Source organism: Rhinopithecus roxellana, chromosome 13 (genome assembly GCF_007565055.1).
Source record: "Rhinopithecus roxellana isolate Shanxi Qingling chromosome 13, ASM756505v1, whole genome shotgun sequence".
NCBI lineage: Eukaryota > Metazoa > Chordata > Mammalia > Primates > Cercopithecidae > Rhinopithecus > Rhinopithecus roxellana.
The window spans coordinates 5,440,798-5,461,101 of NC_044561.1; the positions used below are offsets into that span (position 1 = coordinate 5,440,798).

General features: G+C 53.9%; 1 protein-coding gene across 4 annotated transcripts in view; it reads left to right on the plus strand.

Moving 5' to 3' along the window:
• The window catches only part of MPPED1 (metallophosphoesterase domain containing 1), a 98,017-nt gene extending 78,542 nt beyond the window's left edge, over window positions 1–19,475 (plus strand). For 3 of the 4 annotated variants that reach the window (XM_030915037.1, XM_010370556.2, XM_010370675.2), the window contains exons 5-7: window positions 11,139–11,254; window positions 15,032–15,145; window positions 18,038–19,475. In XM_030915037.1, the coding sequence (XP_030770897.1) occupies window positions 11,139–11,254; window positions 15,032–15,145; window positions 18,038–18,156 (349 nt within the window). In that variant the 3' untranslated portion in view covers window positions 18,157–19,475. The remainder of the gene's footprint in view (window positions 1–11,138; window positions 11,255–15,031; window positions 15,146–18,037) is intronic. The other variant, XM_030915038.1, reaches the window with a different exon arrangement.
• The last annotated feature ends 829 nt before the right edge of the window (window positions 19,476–20,304 follow it).

Consider the following 20,304-nt stretch of genomic DNA (forward strand, 5'->3'; position numbering starts at 1 on the left):
TCCTCATCAGAGACACTTTTAATATTGGCGGTGGCCATGGCTGGCTCCCTGGAAAGCCCGACCTCTTTGGGGAGGGTAGGTATTGGGGTGGGAAGAACAAACAGCGATCAGGACAGACAGTGCTTGGCCTTGGGGGAGGGAGATCGGACCTGGACCTGGACAGGCTCCTCTGAGAGCTCAGGGGCCGCTGCAGCAGCCACATGGCTGGAACATGTCACACCCCTGCTTGGAGCTGCGGCTCCTATAGAGTAGAGACAGCAAAGCTGTCCCCAGAGGATTGTCAAGAGGAGGAAGTATAGGAATACCTGGCCGCTGGCAGGTCCTGTAAAAGGCCCTGCTTCCTCCACAAGGCTTTCATGGCGGTGGCCACCCCAGCAGGCAGCAGGGTTGCCAGCACTCAGCCCGCACCCTAGGAAATGGGGGCCCTGGGGAGGCAGGGAGAGGCCCCCAGGGGAGGCGAGCCTTCCTGGGGGTCCAGATGCAGCAGAGGGGTGTGAGCATCCTGGATCTGGGCTCGCCTCTGAGGCTTCATCTGTAAAATGGACACGTAAGTCCCCAGCGCAGGTTCATGGGAGAGGGAGAGAGAACGGGACACTCAGCAGATGGCAGAGGGCTCGGAGAGTTCTTGTGCCTGTTTTCATTGCTGATATAGGTCTTGGGGCTTCCTGACTGTCAGGAGCTCTGAAGTGGGGCTCCTGGCAGGAGGGTGCAGAGTGAAGAGGGCTAGCATGTAGTTCCTCCCACCTGCCTGTCGGGTAGAGCACCTGCTTGTTCATTTCATTCTTCATCCATTCATTCATGGCCGTCTTGAGCAACCCCTCCCTGAAGCCGGCCTGGGCAGGAGGGGTTCAGAGATGGACCTCAGTCAGGGTGGAGAGGGCACGCCTGTGCGGGGGGAGGCAGGTGATCAGGAGAAACTCCTGGAAGAGGTGGCCTTTGAGCCAGGCCTTAATAAAATACGGGTCGTGGATGTTGGGAGAGGCTACGACGGACATTTCAGATTTCTGAACTAGCACGAGCAAAAACCTGGAGGTACAGAAAGGCCAGAATGGCAGGAAGTGGATGGTTAAGGTTGACATGGGCGGTGAGCTCCGTGGGGAGCCTGAGCAGAATGGCCTGGAAGGTGGGCGGGGCGGATCCTAAAGCCCCGTATACCAGGATGAGGGCTGGGCTTTTCCTGGAGGCAGCAGGGAGCCATGGGAGGCGCAGGAGTGGAGGAGTCACGTGCAGGGGACATGTGGGTGGGGTCCCAGGAGCCAGGGGTGCAGGCCTCTTCCCCTCTGTCCAGTCGGGGTTAAGAGGGGACTGGCAAGGGGTCAGGGAGCTCAGAGGAGCAGGCAGGAAGTCGTCTTGGGAGAGGGTGAGCCTGTGGCCTGGCACCCCAGGAATCGTCCGTGTGTCAGCTGCCAGCTTGGGTACAGGGCGCAGGAGCCCTGAGCCCTGGCCCGCGCCCCTCTGGCTTCCTACGTGTCCTCGGACACACTGCTTGACTTCTCTGTGCTTCCGTTTCTTTGTCTCTAAAACGGGGGGCCTCCCTGCAGTTTTGCCCTGAGGATGAACTGAGCTGCTAGACATGATAGCGACTGCGAAAGGGGATTTGCTGTGGGCAGGGCGGTGGCAGGGGAGGTGGGGTGGCACAAGGGTGATTCCTGGTCACATTTTCATCATTATGGGATGGACATATAGAGGGTAGGCCCTGGAACTAGCATTCAGGGCTTGAGCTCTGACCATGTCACTTGGGAACCTCTCCCCATCTCAGTTTCTGCCTCTGTAGAGTGGAGGCTGTGGGGGCAGCTGCCTCTCTGGGGGGTGTGAGGATTGAGTCTGGCTGTTCCTGGAGAGGCTGTGGGCACTGCATCTGTGTGGGTGTCCGCTCAGTGTCCCATTGAGGGCGGCCCCTACGCCGCCCTCAGCATCATGCCCGGGCCCAGGTGTGCCTGTGGGCTCAGCATGACCCAGGGCCCCCCAAGGCCCCAGCACTCCAGGAAATAGGGTACAGTCAGGGATGGCTGTACTCCAGGCTGCTACGGTGACTCCTGGGGACACGACCTGCCCAGCAGCCGTGTACCTTACTTGGGGAGGCAGAGAACCTGAGCAGGGCAGGCTCGGCTTCTGCCATTTCCTGTAGGCGAGTGTCTCCCCGCTTCCCTGTTTGCTGCAGCGGAACCTGGAATTCATGCTTCAGCGGGAGACTGTTTAATGATTGGCCACGAGGAGGTCATTTATATTGGCTAAGCGGGCTTAATTAGATGGGACTCGAAGGTTACCATGAGAGCACAAAAAAGCTGTTAAGGGGTTAACCTCTGAGAGATTACATTGTATTCAGCGCTCTGTTAAAGTTTGAATTAATTTTTCCCATGGGTTTGTTCACATTCTAATTTTCAACTAAATGAGACATCTGTTTCAGAAAAGGAAAATTTGCTCTGGTTGTCATGGCAACTATCATTCTGTAAGAAAATTATTCCAATGGTTACTTTAGAACAGAAAGACAGAAATTCAGGACATAAAGCCGCCTCCTATGGCTTAGTGGGAATTCGCATCCGTCCGCCTTCCTCCGGGGCTGTGATGTGACCCGGACAGTGGGGCTGGCATTGGGGCTCGTGGACCCTCAGGGTGGTGAGGTTGGGTCCAGGCACTGGGTTGCGTTGGCAACCATTACAGTGGCTCTTGGGGCACCTCAGCATCGCATCTCGGGCATTCGTGAGTCTCAGACCATGGCGGCAGTGTGGACAGTGAGGGGTGGGCTGGATCAGGGCTGACTGGGCCCCTGGAGCCCTTGTCTTCCCTGACCTCTGAAACATCAGGGGCCCCACAGGCTTCGGGCCTGCCGGTCACAGTGGTTGATCCCACCTGCCAGGTCTCACTGGACATGGAGAGGGTCATTTCATCCCCACACACAGCACGCAGGGAGGACCTCTGTGCACTTTGCCTCCAGGAGGGACCGCTCCTTTTATCTCCTCTGCCCAGGGCAGAACCTGATGGTGGTTTCCATGAAGGTTGTACAGGAGGCCGGGGGCTGTCCAGGCCTCGTGTAAGGCTCAGAGACCTCTGGGAGTGAGGTCACCCTGAGGGGTCTACTCAGTCGTGCCCACCCACCTGCTCCTGCCTGCCTTTGAGAAGTCTCCCTTTCCCAGCCTGGGGATGGTGCTCACCAGCGAGCAGTCTGTCCTGGGAAGTGTCTCTTCTGGATGTCTTGGGCTTGGGGCATGACTTGACTCCTCCTGTCCCCCGACATCCTTTTTTTTTTTGAGATGGAGTCTTGCTTTGTCACCCAGGCTGGAGTGCAGTGGCATGATCTCGGCTCACTACAACCTCCATCAGCCGGGTTCAAATGATTTTCCTGCCTCAGCCTCCTGAGTAGCTGGGATTACAAGCGTGCACCACCATGCTCAGCTAATTTTTGTATTTTTAATAGAGACGGGGTTTCATCACATTGGCCAGGCTGGTCTCAAACTCCTGACCTCAGGTGATCCACCCGCCTCGGCCTTCCAAAGTGCTGAGATTACAGGAGTGAGCCACCGCACCCGGCCCCTGTCCTGCAACATTCTAATAAAAACTGGAACATCACCTCTTCCCATTGATGGAGCTCCTGGGTATTTGGAAGGCATTTTCACAGTGGTGGTGCAGTCTCATCCTCCTAACTCCTCTCCTCCTCCCTCCTTTCCTCCCCTGCGTCAGGCAGTGGGACACAGAGGAGAACGAGAGGACTGGGGACAGAGGCATCATTAACCCCATCTTTACACAGGAGGAAACTGAGGCTGGAAGAGGTGCAGTGACCAGCCAGGGGCAGAACTGGGGTGTCCAATGCCCACTTCAGTGCCCTTTCTACCCAGTAGAGGAGAACGAGGCAGCCTCTGGCCCCTGGACCCAATGCTGTGGTGTCAGCTGTCCCCGTGTCCCCAGATCCTGCAGGCAAGGCTGGTCCTTCTGTGCATTTGGAGATGTTCTCATGGCCCCCAAGATGGGCAAGGGTGTGATGGGGAGGGAAAAAGGAACAAATTCCAGACCCGCTACCCTATTGAGATCTGGTTCTTCATCCAGCTCTGCCTGGGCCTCCCTGTGTGACCCTGGGAAGTGGAGCAACCTCTCTGGGCATTGGGGTGGGGGAACAGGGCAGATTCTGGCTCCCCGAGATTTGAGGTCATGTGTTTCCAAGAAGCTGGCAGGAAACTGTTACCCCTAGAGGAAGGGTCCTTGGTGCTGGGTGAGGGGAAGGTGGGACAGGCAGCGGCTCTACCAGGGGCCGCTTCTGGGGGTGCACAGGGTCTCTGATATGTTTCCAAGTGTTTCCTTCAAATAACCGCCCCCTGCCGTGGCTCTTGGGAACCAACAGACGTGTTCTCTCCATACTGATGAGACTTCCTCCTGCCTTGTAAATATTTGATCAGATTTTTGAAAAATGGAGGCTGTGTTTGGAAGGCAGCACCTGAAATGGGTTGCTTCATTTTCTGTTGGCTGATGGGGCTGGGGCACCAGGGAGGACCCTAAGTGGCTTCTAAGCTGCTGAGTCCTTCCCAGAAGCACCTTACCCACTTCCCCGACCTGCCTGGTAGGGCTCTGAATGTGTCTAGGACCACGGCATCAGAAAATTCCAGCTGTGAGCTCAGCAGGTTAGAACTGGGGCAGCCTTGGGAGCTGCCAATGAGGCGCTGTCGGCTCTTCTCCACCAGGAACTGTGGCAGGAAAGCATTTTACTCTGTGACTCAGTCCGTGTGGCTGTGGGTGGCTATTTAAATAGAAGTATATTCAACTGAGGTATCCCTTTCCTGGCTTGATGGACTCTCAAATCTTGGGGAGCTGATGTTTTCTATTCTTTTTTTATTTTTTTTTTTAAATGCTGTTGCCATTCATCAAAATGCAATTTGAAAGACCCTGCTATAGGCCAAAGGTTTTTCATTCAGGCTCCATGGAGCCTGGATCATGGAGTCTCAGGAGGGCTCCATGATAATAATAGTGATAGCAATAATGGTGGTAGTGGTGGTATACGAGGTGATGGTGACTGTGGTGATATTGATAATGGTGGTGGATGGTGGTGATGATGATGGTAATGGTGATGGTGGTGATGGGAGTGATGATGGTGATGTTGATGTTGATAATGGTGGTGGTGATGATGGTGGTGGTGATGGAGATGATGGTGGTGATATGATAGAGGAGGCGGTGGTGGTGATGGAGGTGGTGATGATGGAGGTGGTGGTTGGGGAGGTGGTGGTTATGGAGGTGCTGGTAGTGATGGTGGTGATGAAGGTGGTGGTGGTGGTGATGGAGGTGGTGATAAAGATGATGGTGGTGGTGATGGAGGTGGTGGTGGTGTTGGTGATTGTGGAGGTGGTGGTGATGGTGGTGGTGGTGGTGGCGATGGAGGTGGTGGTGATGGTGATGGAGGTGGTGGCGATGGAAGTGTGATGGAGGTGGTGGTAATGATTGAGGTGGTGGTGATGATGGTGATGATGATGGAGGTGGTGGTAATGATTGAGGTGCTGGTGATGGAGATGGTGGTGGTGATGGTGAGAGTGGTGGTGATGGAGGTGGTAGTGGTGATGATGTTGGTGATGATGGAGGTGATGGTGATGGTGGTGATGGAGGTGGTGGTGGTGATGGAGGTGGTGGTGGTGATGATGTTGGTGGTGATGGAGGTGATGGTGGTGGTGATGGAGGTGGTGGTGATGGAGGTGGTGGTGGTGATGATGTTGGTGATGATGGAGGTGGTGATGGAAGTGGTGCTGGGGGTGATTATAGGGATGATGGAGGTGATGGAGATGATGAACTTGCAATATGTTGAACACTTACTGTGAACCAGGCCCTGTTTTAAGTACTTTACATGGATTAACTGATTTAATCATTTCAACAGCCCTATTGAGACATACAGTATTATCCCCACTTTACAGATGGGAAATTGGGGCATAGAAGTTAAGTTCTTTGTTCAAGGTCACACAGGTGGTAAGGGGTGGACCTTACTGGGTGGAGTAACCCAGGTCTGACTCCAAGATGCAGTCGCAGTTGGGTGTAAAATTGTGTGTCTGCATATTAGGGGGTGATACATATTTCTGCAGAGAGAAACTTGGTTTCCTGCAGGCCTGTGTGGATGTGTCTGAGGAAGGCAGTGCCCCCTAATGGGATTAGCCACTGTCCTTGGTGCCACCCACCCAGAGGCCATTCCTCGGCCGCAGCTGCCTGGTTTCCTCAATTGCTGGGCAATGCCTGTGGGTGGGGGTCCCTGGGAGAGCCCATACTGGGGGTGCAGGCAGCTCTTCTGTGCCCTACCCCTCACACTTAATTTTTCCTCTCCCAGGCCTGGGGGCGGATCCCCAGGCACAGCCCAGAAAGCACAACCAGTCTTATTCCCCAGGCCCCCGCCTGTGCAAGGGGCTCTCCTGGACCCTGCTTATGGCTGGGTGTAGGGGACCCCCTTTTTTCTTCTCCCTAAAGAACCAGGTAGGAGGGAGAGCCCTCTTCCTCAAGGTCCAGAACTCGGCTGGTAGGGGACTGGGGAAGTGGTGGTCTGGTGTGTTCTGCCTGCTTTTAGTACATTCCTCTGGGGGTTCTGGGGCTTCTCTTTCTAATGAGGGGGATTGGTTGCAGCTTTGGCATTTTGGCTGCAATCCCAAGAGCAGGTAAAGTCCTGCTCAACATCCTGTTAACAATTTATTCATTAATTCAGTCCCCTCTCACCCACCACCATTTGTTAAACATAGATTTGTGTGTCTCCTGGGCTGGTGTCTGAAACAATGAAAAGGCCTTTGACCCCAAATAACCAGTGTGATCACCCATCGTCCTTCGTCAGAAGCCCGTGTCCCAGGAGATGCCTCTGTAGGCTTGAAGGCAGGGTGGGGCAGTGGGGAGAGAACATCAGATATGGGTTTAAGAGTGACTTCTCCACTGACCCACCGTGTGAACCTGGGCACCTTCCGTTCCCTCGCCAAATCTCTGTCTTCTAGTCCAGGACCTGCCAGCATAGGACTAAGTTGGGGTTTTCAAATGGTGTTCCATGGAACCCCCAGGGTTCCAAGGAGGTACACTGGGCGCCTGCCAACAGGGTAGTATGTTGAGTTAACAGCCAGGGGTGTCAGTCACCCCGTGGAACAGTGCATGACCCAGGGAGGGATTTCAGTGGCAGCCTTGGGCACAGAAGAGATAATGGCAAACCCCACCCCTCCCCCAGCCCCACCGACTCTCACAGCGTGTGGTGGCGGGAGAGTGGTAGTGAGGCACCCTGTCTGGGCAAGCACGCCAGGACCCAAGTCCTGTGCCATCTCACCACTGGGAGCCTCAGTATCCTCGTTTGTAAAAGAGAAATAATGCTAGTCCCTCTTTCACGGGGTTCTTATAACAGCTGAGCCCATCCCGGTCATGTACGTACTCGGGGCCTGGCAGAGCAGTAGGTGCACAGGAAATGCTGGTGGCTGTTTTTATTTTCCAACTTCTGGTCCTCAATTTTCTCATCTACAAAACATGTAGAAGGAGACTTGTCTGGCCAACTGTGCTGCAGGGGTGAAGGTCATCCCAGGGCAGCGGGCGGGGAGGTGATGTGGGGATGGCAATTGCATTAGTGTGTCGGGCTGTGTAACTGAGGATCAAATTTCTGTGGTGTAAAACAACAGAAATTCACTCCCTCACGGTTCTGGAGGCCAGAAGCCTGGAGAGGCCACCGCAAGATTGGTTCCTTTTGGGAGGCTCTAAGGGAAAACGGTTCCGGACCACTCTTCTAGCTGCTGCTTTATTTTGAGACAGGGTCTTGCTCTGTTGCCCAGGCTGGAGTGCAGTGGCACAATCTTAGCTCACTGCAGTCATGACCTCCTGGGCTCAAGCAGTCCTCTCCCACCCTATCCTCTTGAGTAACTGGGATTACAGGTGTGCACCACCATGACCAACTAACTTTTAAAAAATATTTTTATAGAGACAGTGTCTTACTGTGTTGCCCAGGCTGGTCTTGCACTCAAGGGCTCAAGCAGTCCTCCTGCCTCAGCCTCCCAAAGCACTGGGTTTACAGGCATGAGCCACCATGCTTGGCCACACTCTCGTGGTTTCTGATAGTTGCTGGTGATCCTGGTCATTCTTTGGCTTGTGGAAGTGTCACTTCAGTCTCTACCTCCATTGTCACCTGGTGTTCTTCCCTCTGCCGGTGTCTCTATGTTACCACATGGCCCTCTTTTAAGGGCCTCTTTTTAAGCCCTCACTCCCTCAGAAACCCGGGGTCCCCACTCCCTCATCCCCACCCAGCCCAACATCTCCACAGCCTGTGAACCACCTCCCATCTCTCCTCTCTGCCCCCACCCCACCACCCAGTCCACACTGAGGTCATCCCTCATCTGCATACCACCTCCCCCACCCCCACTGTCCCATCATTGGATGTAAGACCTACACGAATCCAGTATGATCTCATCTTAGCTTGATTTCATCTACAAAGAACCTCTTTCTAAATAAGGTCATATTCACAGGTCCCGGGTGTTGGCAACATGTCTTTTTGGGGGACACAATTTGATTCACAGCAGTGGTGGTGGTGGTGGTGATGGTGATGGTGATGGTGGCTGTCTTAGACCATTTGGGCTGCTACAAGAAAATGTCATAGACTAGGTGGTTTCTAAACAACAGAAGTGTGTTTCTGATAGTCTGGAGGCTAGAATTCCAAGATCAAGGTGCTGGCAGATTCCATGTCTGGTGAGGACCCACTTCCTGATTCATAGATGGCACCTCCTTGCTGTTTCCTTACATAGTGGAAGGAGCAAGGGATCTCTCATGTCTCTCCTTATAAGGGCACTGATCCCATTTGAGAGGGCTCCACTCTCATGACCTCATCACCTCCCAGAGGCCCCACCTCCTAGTACTAGCACCTTGGGGATTAGATTTCAAAATATTAATTTTGGGGGGATGCAAACATTTAGATCATAGCAATGGTTGATGTAGTGGTGGTGATGGAGGTGGTAGGAGGTGGTGGTGGTGATGGAGGTGCTGGTGGTGGTAGTGGAAACCCTGGTGATGATGGAGGTAGTGGTGCTGGTGATGGTGATGACGGTGGTGGTGACAGGTGTGATGGAGGTGGTGGTGATGGAAGTGGTGATGCAAGTGGAGGTGGTGGTGGTGGTGGTGGTGGTGATGGAGGTGGTAGAGGTGGTGGTGGTGATGGAGATAGTGATGGAGGTGGTGGTGGTGATGGAGATAGTGATGGAGGTGGTGGTGGTGGTGATAGTGGTGGTGGTGATCGAGGTGGTGATAGAGCTGGTGGTGGTAGTGATAGAGTTGGTGGTGGTGGAGGAGGAGGTACTAGTAATGGAGGTGGTGGTGGAAGTGCTGGTGATGGTGGAAGTGGTGGTGGTGATGGTGGAGGTAGTGGTGGTGGAGGTGGTGGTAGTGGAGGTGGTGGTAGTGGAGGTGGTAGAGGTAGTGGTGGTGGTGGTGATGGAGGTGGTGGTGGAGGTGGTGGTGGAGGTGGTGGTGGCAGAGGTAGTGGTGGCGGTGGTGGAAGTGCTGGTGATGGTGGAAGTGGTAGTGGTGGTGGTGGAGGTGGTGGTGGTGGAGGTGGTGGTAGTGGAGGTGGTGGTGGAAGTGCTGGTGATGGTAGAGGTAGTGGTGATGGTGGTTGAGGTAGTGGTGGTAATGGAGGTAGTGGTGGAGGTGGTGATGCTGGCTACTTCATCGACATAAAGGACCTATTCTTGTGGAATCATCTATGGGTGAAACCTCAGGGATGATTCTGATGCTTTTGTTGCAAATGACTGAAAACCCAGTTCAAATGGCTTTGTGTTGGCCCATATAATTGGGAAGTGCTGAGGTAGGGTGGGTGTCTGGTCCAGTTTGATCCAGCTGTTTCTTGGGTAGCTTAACAGCTGCTGACAACTCCCAAGGCTAGAGGCTCACTGTTTATACATAGGGATGACAGTATCCACTTTTCTTCTCCTTGAAAGAATCTGAGACTCCCTGCAATTGGAAGAATCTGGGTGATGTGTTCACCATTGAACTGACTGGGAGGAATATCTGGCACTGATGGGTCCAGGTCTTGGCTGCAGAGCAGGCTACCAGGCTGGTATTGCATTTAATGGTCTCGGTCCACCTGGCCCCACCCTCCCAGCTGGGGGTGGGTCAACTCTACCTGGACTCCCTGGCCAGAGCTTCCAGTATAAGCAAGAATGAGGAGCCCACACCTGGAATCTGCTCTCTTTTGATTGGGGGTCCACACACTCTGCCTGGGGGAGGGAGATTGGAGGGGCATCTTCCTGGGGTGGGGGTGGGGGTAGTGGAGAATGTAAAATGTTCCCTGTGTATTTTCTTTTTTTCTTTTTTTTTCTTTTTTTTTTGAGACGGAGTCTCACTCTGTTGCCCGGACTGGAGTGCAGTGGCCAAATCTCAGCTCACTGCAAGCTCCGCCTCCTGGGTTCACGCCATTCTCCTGCCTCAGCCTCCCGAGTAGCTGGGACTACAGGCGCCCGCCACCTTGCCCGGCTAGTTTTTTTTTGTATTTTTTAGTAGAGACGGGGTTTCACAGTGTTAGCCAGGATGGTCTCGGTCTCCTGACCTCGTGATCCGCCCGTCTCGGCCTCCCAAAGTGCTGGGATTACAGGCTGGAGCCACGGCGCCCGGCCATCCCTGTGGATTTTCTTGGAAAGGCTTGGAGCAGGAAAGGTTTTAGGAAGAAGCTGATATGTGTGTGTATACACACACACACACACACACACACATATATACATATACATATATATACACACACACATACACCCATATATGCATTTAAAAATATTTTTTTAGAGAGCGTCTTACTGTGTTGCCCAGGCTGGTCTTGCATGTATATGTATATATATATGTATATATGTGTGTATGTGTGTGTGTGCGTATGTGTGTGTGTGTGTGTGTATATGTATATATGTATTTAGCTTTCTTTTTTTTTGGTTATGTAATAATACTTATGGAAAAACAGAAACTACAGGTAAGCAGAAGGAGACAGGAAAGAGAATTGCCCGGGGACCCACAGCCCGCCAGTGGGTCAGAGTCCTGGTGAGTCCCTGCCTTCCCTAGGTGGAGACCGTCCCTGACTTTCCAGGTAGCAAGTTGGTCCTGAAGACCACCTGGCCTGTGGGGAGTTCCGCCTTCCGTGTGACCGCCCCGTACCTTCACCCGCCCTCCCTCAACCACCTGCACTTCTTCTGCAGGCAGCCCTGGTTCTACGGCTGGGGCTTCAACCTCCCGCGAGGACAAGCCCTGCTGGAGAAATGGAACCTCATTCCCGAAGGCGTAGACATCCTGATAACCCATGGACCGCCGCTAGGTAAGGCTCTGCTGGCCTGGCCCTCCAGCTCGCCCACCTGGGCTGGTGGGTGGGCTCTGGGATGGGGGGCTGGCTGGGCCTGGCCTGTGTAGGGGAGCCCTGGAGGGGCTCTGAGTCCCACTTGCTGGGGCAGTGAGGACACATCACCCCATGGTCCCTCTTACTTCCTGAGTGCCCACTGAGAGCTGGAGGCTTGACTTGTTACCTTGTGGGCTCCTCACAACAGCACGGGAGGCCAGAGTCACCCGTCCATTTGACATGCAGGACCCTGGAGCTTTGGCTCATGCCTCTGCAGACCCCAGTCCTGGGTGCTGAAAATCACCAGAGTCCTGCACAGGGCTTCGTCCGGGCAGCCCTCACTCCCTCAGAAACCTGGGGTCCCCGCTCCCTCACCCCCACCCAGCCCAACGTCCCCACGGCCTGGGAACCACCTCCCATCTCTCCTCTCTGCCCCCACCCCACGACCCAATCCACACTGAGGTCATCCCTCATCTGCATACCACCTCCCCCACCCCCACTGTCCCATCTGGGGGCTTTCTCAGTTCCCTTCCTTTCCTCATTCCCACAGCCTGGCCATCACCACATCCCTCCCATTCTGCCTCCAAACTGCCTCCCACTCCCCCTTTTCTCCGTACTGCTGACCCCGCCTCAGTCCAGAACAATGTCTTCTCTCTCTCATTCCCATGGTCATGGTGGAGGTAGTGGTGATGGAGGTAGTGGTGATGGAGGTGGTGATGGTGGAGATGGTGGTGGTGGAGGTGGTGATGGTGGTAGAGGTGATGAAGGTGGTGGTGATGAAAGTGATGGTGGTGACAGAGGTGATGGCGGGAGGTGGAGGTGGTGGTGGTGATGGGAGGTAGTGATGGTGATGGAGGTGGTGGCAGTGGGGATGGGTGGTGGTGGTGATGATGGAGGTGGTGGTGATGGTGGGTGGTGGGGGTGATGAGGAGGTGGAGGTGGTGGTGGTGGTGGGAGGTAGTGATGGTAATGGAGGTGGTGGCAGTGGGGATGGGGTGGTGGTGGTGATGGAGGTGCTGGTGGTGGTGATGGAGGTGGTGGTTATGGTGGGAGGTGGAGGTGGTGGTGGTGGGAGATGATGATGGTGATGGTAGTAGTGGTGGTGATGGAGGTGGTGATGGTTGTGGAGGTGGTGGTGATGGAGGTGGTGGTGATGATGGAGGTGGTAATGAGGTGGTGATGGAGGTGGTGGTGGTGGTGATGGCGGTGGTGGTGGTGATGGAGGTGGTGGTGGTGGTGATGGAGGTGGTGGTGGTGGTGATGGTGGTGGAGGTGGAGGTGGTGGTGGTGGTGGTGGTGATGGAGGTGGTGATGCTGGTGGTGGTGATGGAGGTGGTGGTGGTGGTGATGGGGTGGTGATGGTGATGGAGGTGGTGGTGGTGCTGGTGGTGGTGGAGGTGGTGGTGGTGATGGAGGTGGTGATAAGGTGGTGGTGGTGAAGGAGGTGGTGGTGATGGGGGGTGGTGGTGGTGATGGTAATGGAGGTGGTGCTGGTGGTGATGGGGGTGGTAGTGGTGGTGACGGAGGTGGTGGTGGAGGTGGTGGTGGAGATGGTGATGGAGGTGGTAATGGAAGTGGTGGAGGTGAAGCTCTTGTCCCTTCCAGTCCACTCACTTTACATCAGCAGGAGGGAGTTCTCTGTATCCTTATGTATGCCATGCCATCCCTCTGTGGCCCTCTGTGGCTCCCTCAGTCCGCTGAATGAAGTTCAATCTCCCAGCAGTTTGGCCCATATCAGTGTCTTGCTCCCACCACCACCTCCAGAAACCCACCGTCACTCCCTCAGTGCTTGGAACCAGCCCCTGTACTGGGCGACACTGGTCCAGGGTAACCCCTTCAGTGTGTGCCTGGGTTGAGGGGGCCCCTAGGCTGCAGGGTGGAGGGTTTAGGAACAACCAAGCCCCGTGGGACACATTCAGGGGTGAGGGAAGCTTGAGGAGTCAGGAGAGATGACTGCTGTTAGGCTACCTGGGGAGCTTGCACAAGCTGTGATCCCAGAATTGGGTCTGGGGAGGTAGAGAAGGGGAGGGAAGGGTGTCTCGGGCAGAAGCCATGGGGGAGGCTGTGGGGTGAGGCACGGGACAGCTTGAGTGTCACTGGCTCACACACCAGTTCAGGAAGAAACTCCTGATACCACTTGGTGCCCCGACCCAGCCAGTGCCCCACGGCCCCTCTGCCTCCTCACAAAGTCCAGGAAAGGAAGGTTTTGGCAGCCTCACCCTCACAGGTGGAAGCGGAGGCCTGGGCTCTGGTGTGATTTAAGCAGCACAGTGAGGTTGTAGCCGAGTTTGTATCAGCCCCACCGGAAGCCGCCTGAGCCTTGGGACGGTTCTGGTCAACATTCAGTGTCATCGGTCACTGACAATGAGGCTGAGCAGCAAAGGTGTCTTGTTCTCTTCCTTCTCTTTTCGTTCCCTTGCTCCCCTTCTCCCTCCTTTCCCTATCTCCTTTTTTCCTCCTTTTTTCTTCTCCCCTCTTTCTTTCCTCCCCTCCTCCCGCTTCCTTCTTTCTCTCCCTCTCTCCTTTCCATTCATCCATCTCTCCGAACATGGTGTCGTTTGGCTTCCTGCTCTCTGGACGCCCCACCCAGGCCCTTCACACACCTCCTGGCTCCTGCCTCAGGGCTGCCCGTGTGCCAGGCGCTTCAGCTGGTGCTGCCCTTGCATTGTCTCCAGACTGTGCGCGCCAGGGCGCCGAGGTGCTGGAGACCCTCCCCACAACACACACTCTAGAATTGAGGAAGGGGCTGGCCTCATGCATGGTGGGATCCCAGTGCCCAGCCCAAGCACTCTATTGGATGATACGGAGGTACAGAGAGGTTAAGTGACTTGTCCAAGGTCACACAGCCAGTAGGCAGCAGAGCCTGGGACTTCACCCCAGTGTCTACCCCCAGCCTGTGCCCAACGCATTCCCGGCCTCTTTTCTCTGCTTTCCCCTACTTCTCCTCCTCCTCCTCCCTCATCTTTGTCTCTGTCTCTGTCTGTGTCTTCTCTTTACGCTGTTGCCGCTCACTTGGGCCTTTGACTGGAAGCTTCCCCTGTTCCCTTCCTAGCAGTTGTGGAAACCTGTTCTGCTCACCCAGAGAGGGGCCGCCACGAGCCCTAATTGTTCGCTTGGAGTAATCAATTATTCTCCGTTTGTGTAGCCATGTGAGGATAATAAGCAGCCACCATCTGGGCGGCTCCAGGAGGCTGGCAGCGGGGGCAGGCGCAGGCGCAGCCACGTGCGCGATGCTGCACCCACGGAGGGTTTCTGCTCATGAGTCTGTGCTTTTTAGGAAGTTTCTGACATGGAAATCTCACTCCTGGGCTGTGTGTCAGGATGCCCCGCTCTGCCACTGACCACCAGGGTGCCTGCCCTTGGGACTCACCCGTCCCTCTCTGGCCTCCGTTTGCTGATCTCTGCAGTGGGCAGATGCCACCCTCGAGGCCACTCAAGCACAGATGGTTGGGGGAGGGGGGTGCTAGCAGCTACTGAGTACCCTGCCCCAAGTGCCTGGCCCATGCTAAGCTCTTTCAAGGAGGCCCTCGGTGCAACCCTGTGGAGGAGGAGGCTGAGGCTGCAAGGTCCCGGATGGTTTCCGTCCCTGAAGGCTGAGGCAGGGCAGGGTTCTGGGGAGCTTGCTCGGGGAGAATAGTGCAAAGCCATAGTCCAGGAGCCCCATGCCTCTTGCAGGCTGCAGAAGCTGCTGCCGGGCATGGGGCAGTGAGGGGCTGGGACAGACCCCATCATGGCCTCCTGTTGTCTCCCCCACACCAGGTTTCCTGGACTGGGTCCCCAAGAAGATGCAGCGGGTGGGCTGCGTGGAGCTGCTCAATACGGTGCAGAGGCGAGTCCAGCCGCGGCTACATGTCTTTGGCCACATCCACGAAGGTCAGTACATGGTGGAGACGGGGACCTCACGGACTAGGGGCTCCTAATGGACCCTCCAGGGGGCCTCCCCTCCGTTCAGCCAGAAGGGAAGTATATAGCCCATTCCTGATGTTCGCTTTGTAACTGCTAACTGCCATACACACCCTGGCTGTCAATGAGCTATTGCTAAATGTTTAATAATAGGAAGATGATCACAAAATCCTGCATGACTTAGGGGGTGAATTTTGCTTCCAGGGAGCCCTGCAACTCTGCTGTGCCTCCAGCCTGGGAAGTCACTGGGAGGTGGGCAGCGGGTTTTCAGAGGAGGGGGTGTTTGGGCCACGACATGGAGGATGAATTTTATTTGGTGAGCACACTATGAATCCCTTAGAACTGGTGGCTCTGTCTTGTTGCTTCTGTCCCCTGGGCCTGGCATACAATAGGTGCTTAATAAGTGTGGAGGGACTACGTGTGATGGTGAGGGTGATGTCAGCTCCAGGTCTATCATCCACACGGCCACGCCCTGGCCTGTTGCTGTGTGCAGGTGTTCCCTAGTAGCCCTCAGCCATCCTCACCTGAGCCTCATTTCACCAGTTTGGCACAGATGCCTCTTTTTGCTCCTTTTGGATGTTTATCCCACCTGCCCAAGGCCTCTCTGTCACATCCCTGCCAGGAAGCATATTGGCTGCTGTGGGATGTCCGGACTGATGTGGTTTCCCCCAGAGGCATCTCCTGGCCTCCTGAACCTCTGTCTGGTTGGACCAGGGACCTCAGGAGTCCACATTGTCTGGTCCACATCAGATCGTTTTTCAGTTCAAAAGCAAGCCTCAAACCATTCATTCCCTGAGGGCCTCTGCAGCTCATTTTCAAGGGGCAGGGGTGATCAGACCTCACCTGGCCTCCAGTAGCTCCTGGAGGAGCCCTGGGCACAGAAAAGTCATCAAAGCCAGATGTGAGAGGTCCTGGGAGAGATGGGCAGCTCACGTGCTGTGGGATAATAATAATGGCTGTCATTTTCTGCGGCCCTACTATGGGCATGTAGCTCCATCAGATCCAAAGTTGCCTGTGACCCAAACCACACCCCCACACAACTGGACAGGCACAATTGGACTCCAAAGAATAGGTCCTCACCTACCCACTCACCACTCCCTTCCTCCCCCAGCACCACACAGGGAAGGGGAAATGTTCCTTCTATCTTGGAGATGACCTGAGCTGAAGGATGAGGGGGATTCTAACAAATAAAGATGGTGGGAAGAGGGTATGGTGGAGGCAGAGAAAGTACATGACAATGATGATAATGATAGTGATGACGGTGAGAGGATGGTAGTGATAGTAGCAATGATGATGATGGTGGTGGCAATAATGACAGATGATGACCATGATCACAGTGGTATTGGTAGTGATGATGGTGATAGTAATCATGTCAGTGATGATGATGATACTGATGATGATGGTAGTAGTGGTGACAATGGTGATGATGATAATGATAAATGCAATGGTGGTGATGATGATGATGACAATGGTGATGATGATGGTGATTGTGGTGATGATGATGGTGCTGATACAATAATGAGGGTGATAATGACAGTGGTGTTGGTGGTGGTGATCATGATGGCATCAATGATGACATCATCAATACTGACAATGATGATGATAGTGATGATGGTGGTATGGTGGCGATAATGGTGATGATGATAATGATAAGGGTAGTGATGATGATCATGGTGGCACTGGTGATGACAACATTCTTGGTGATGGTGGTGGTGGTGATGATGATGATGGTGATAGTGACGATGATGGCATTGGTGATGATGATGGTGATGGTGGTGGTATATTGGTGATGTTGATGGCACTAGTGATGGTGATTATGGTGGCAGTGATAATGGTGATGTCAATAATGATAAGAGCAGTGATGATGATAGCACTGGTGATAATGATGGTGATAGTGGTGGTGATAATGATGATGACAATGATAGGAGCGGTGGTGATGTTGATTGTGATAGTGATGATGATGGCATTGGTTATGATGATGTTGATGGTGGTGGTGATGGGAATGATGGCAGTGGTGATTGTAGTGATGATGGCATTAGCGAAGATGATGATGGTGGTGGTGGTGATGATAAGGGTGGTTATGATGATGGTGATGGTGATATGATGATGGCATTTTTGGTGATGGTGGTGGTGATGGGGATGATGGCAGTGGTGATTGTAGTGATTATGGCATTAGTGAAGATGATGATGGTGGTGGTGATGATGATAAGGGTGGTTATGATGATGTTGATGGTGATATGATGATGGCATTTTTGATGATGTTGGTGATGGCAGTGGTGGTGGTGATAATGGTGATGATAAGGGTAGTGATGATGATGTTCATGGTGATAGTGATGATGATGGGACTAGTGATGATGATGATGGTGACGGTAATGGTGGTGGCGGTAATGGTGAAGATGATAAGGGTGTTGGTGATGATGATGTTGATCATGATAGTGATGATGATGGCATTAGTGATGATTATGGTAGTGGTGGTGAAAATAGTGATGATCACGATAAGCATGGTGGTGATGATGATGTTGATGGTGATGATGGTGATGCAGTGGTGGTGGTGATGGTGATAAGGATGGTGGTGAAGATGATGTCAATGATGATGACTCACTGTGTGCTTCTCATGTGCCAGGCACTGGGCCGAGCACAGTACATAGATAATTTTCTCATATAATCCTCACAGCAAGCTTGGAAGTGGCATGTATCATTATCATCTCCATTTTACAGATGAAGGGATTGACCTTGAGAGTTTACTAGCTTGCCCCAAACACATTCAGCCTATGGGGGCTGAGTGCCTTATGAATGCCACATCCACCTGACCATCCTCACCGCTCTGGCTGCTGACCTGATGGGCGTGTGCTTACTTTCCAGGGTATGGTGTCATGGCAGATGGGACGACCACCTATGTGAACGCGTCCGTATGCACTGTGAACTACCAGCCCGTGAACCCGCCCATAGTCATTGACCTCCCCACACCCCGGAACTCCTGACTGCTCCCCACTGCCCCAGTCCTGCCCGCTTGTGCCAGCTCCATAGGCCTGGTCCGGCCACCATTCCTTCCATGCTGAGTTGCCTGGACGACCCACCTGGCTGCGGGGACTGGCCTAGCAGGCAGGTCAGGGCCTTGGAACAACTCTTCAGCCTTCTGTCACCTGGAGTTGGGACCCTGCACATCCCCATCAGGGGTTCTGTGCTCATTTACTTTTTCTGCGTGTACATCCTGCGTGTACCTCGTTAAAGGACCTACTAAGCTCATGGCCCTGTCATGTTTGGGAAATGACTGAATCTTCATTCTTCTCCCTTGGACGCCCTCCTGGTTTGGGAAGCTGCTGCTCTTCAATGGGATTTGGAAGTTATACAAAATCTCCCTCTAACCATGGGTCTGTGTGGTGGCATCCCCCTGTGTTAGGGGTGGGTGGGAGGATTCGTGGGCTGCACAAAGACAGTCCTTGCTCTCCTCCCAAGTGAGGGAGGAGATAGGCCCAAGAAGGAGGCCCTCCGAGGGAGCATTTAGGGACATCTCAGGAATTCAGACCACACCTGGCCAGGCCCACAGCAGTTTGCCTGGCATTATCCCCCTCTTCTTCTTCCTGTAGGCATTTCTGTTGACGTGAACAATGGCCTGAGTGTTCTAGGCATTCACTTGGCGCCTGGATGATGGGGGCTGGTTCTGCAGAATGAGCCGCTGGCGTGCATGCCCAGGACCAGCTAGAGGGTTCCCAGTCATGGGGGGATAACCCTTGGTCCCACGGGGAACACGCTATTCTGCAGAACTCGGTAGCCTGGATGGAGGGTCTGCAGGCTTAGGCTGCAGCAGGCCTACCATGGGTGTGAACCCGTGTCCAGGCACGCACTGACACACATGTATGCACGCACCCCTCTTAACTGAACCAAGTGGGTCCTGTGTTTCTCTTTTCTGCCCCGCAGTGAGGTTTTGTTCCTTGGTGTGGCTTCCCTTGCACCGTTAGGATTCTGTCTGGCATGCCTGCAGCTGAGGAAGCTGAAAGGGTTCAAAATCCTCATCCCAGGACCAGCCAGCCCTGTGAACAGGAGGGTGGCACAGGGACAGAGCAGGCCTCAGGCTTCAGCAGCCCACCTTGGACAGCTTCTTTTTTTTCTTTGAATTAGGACTGGAGGGAGTGGGGGCAGGATGGTGGTGGGAACTGGTAGGGCTTAGATGAGGGGCAGGCAGTTAGGCAGAAATGGCAAGTTCAGGGTCAGATTCTGTCTTTATTTAATATTTTGTTCATGATGGACTTTTTTTGCATTTATTTTTAACATTGCATTACAGTAGTATTATTTGTCCTGATTGGTGATTTTTTTTTGCACCCCCTTTACGTTGTTCCTCTGAGAGGAGGGTGTCACTTCTTCACCCAGGTCCCAGCCCTGGGAACCAGCCTACCATGGCCCTTTTGCAGATATAGTCTCATTTCATCCTCAGATGGTCCTTCAAGGTAGGTACTTTATTCCCCATTTTAAAGATGAGACGATTGAGGCCAGAGGGGCGTGGCAACTTGCCTGGGGGCTCACAGCACAAAAGGAGCAGAGGCAGGATCTGACCCTTGTCCTCTGACCTCACTGCCCTCACTTTGCCATGACCCGAAGTTATGTCCCTACAAAGCAATGCATGGTCCAAGGCTCTTTTGATTGTAATTTTGTTTTTAAGGGTCCTGTTCAAAACTGGTCTGAGCTCTGAGGAGTCCTGAACCCTGGGTGCAGCATCCTAGCATGCTGGGAGTCCTTTTCTGCCCGCGCTGAGCTGGGCTTTTCGAGGGGTGGGGCTGCTGTCCCTGCAAGCCTGGCAGCAGCACTGTGTCAGGTTGGCTGAAGCTGAGCGCCGTGGGGTGTAGGGCTCCAGGAATCCCATTTGGCTGAAGGGGGTCCTGTAGCCGGGGATGTTTACGAGGTCTCTCTGATGCCCCAGGTGCGGGACATGTGTGCGGTGGAGAAAAGTAGGCCCTTTCAGTGCCAGCTCCACTCAATTTCTGTGTGGACCAAGAACTATAAACTTAAAAAAATTTTTTTCCTAAGGTATCTTCAGAATATGGTGTATTTTTATGTGGAAAAGAAAAGTTATGAAGGCAGCTGTTACTTTAAGAGAAAATTCATTAAAAGTCCTCAAGATATGAAGATGACGG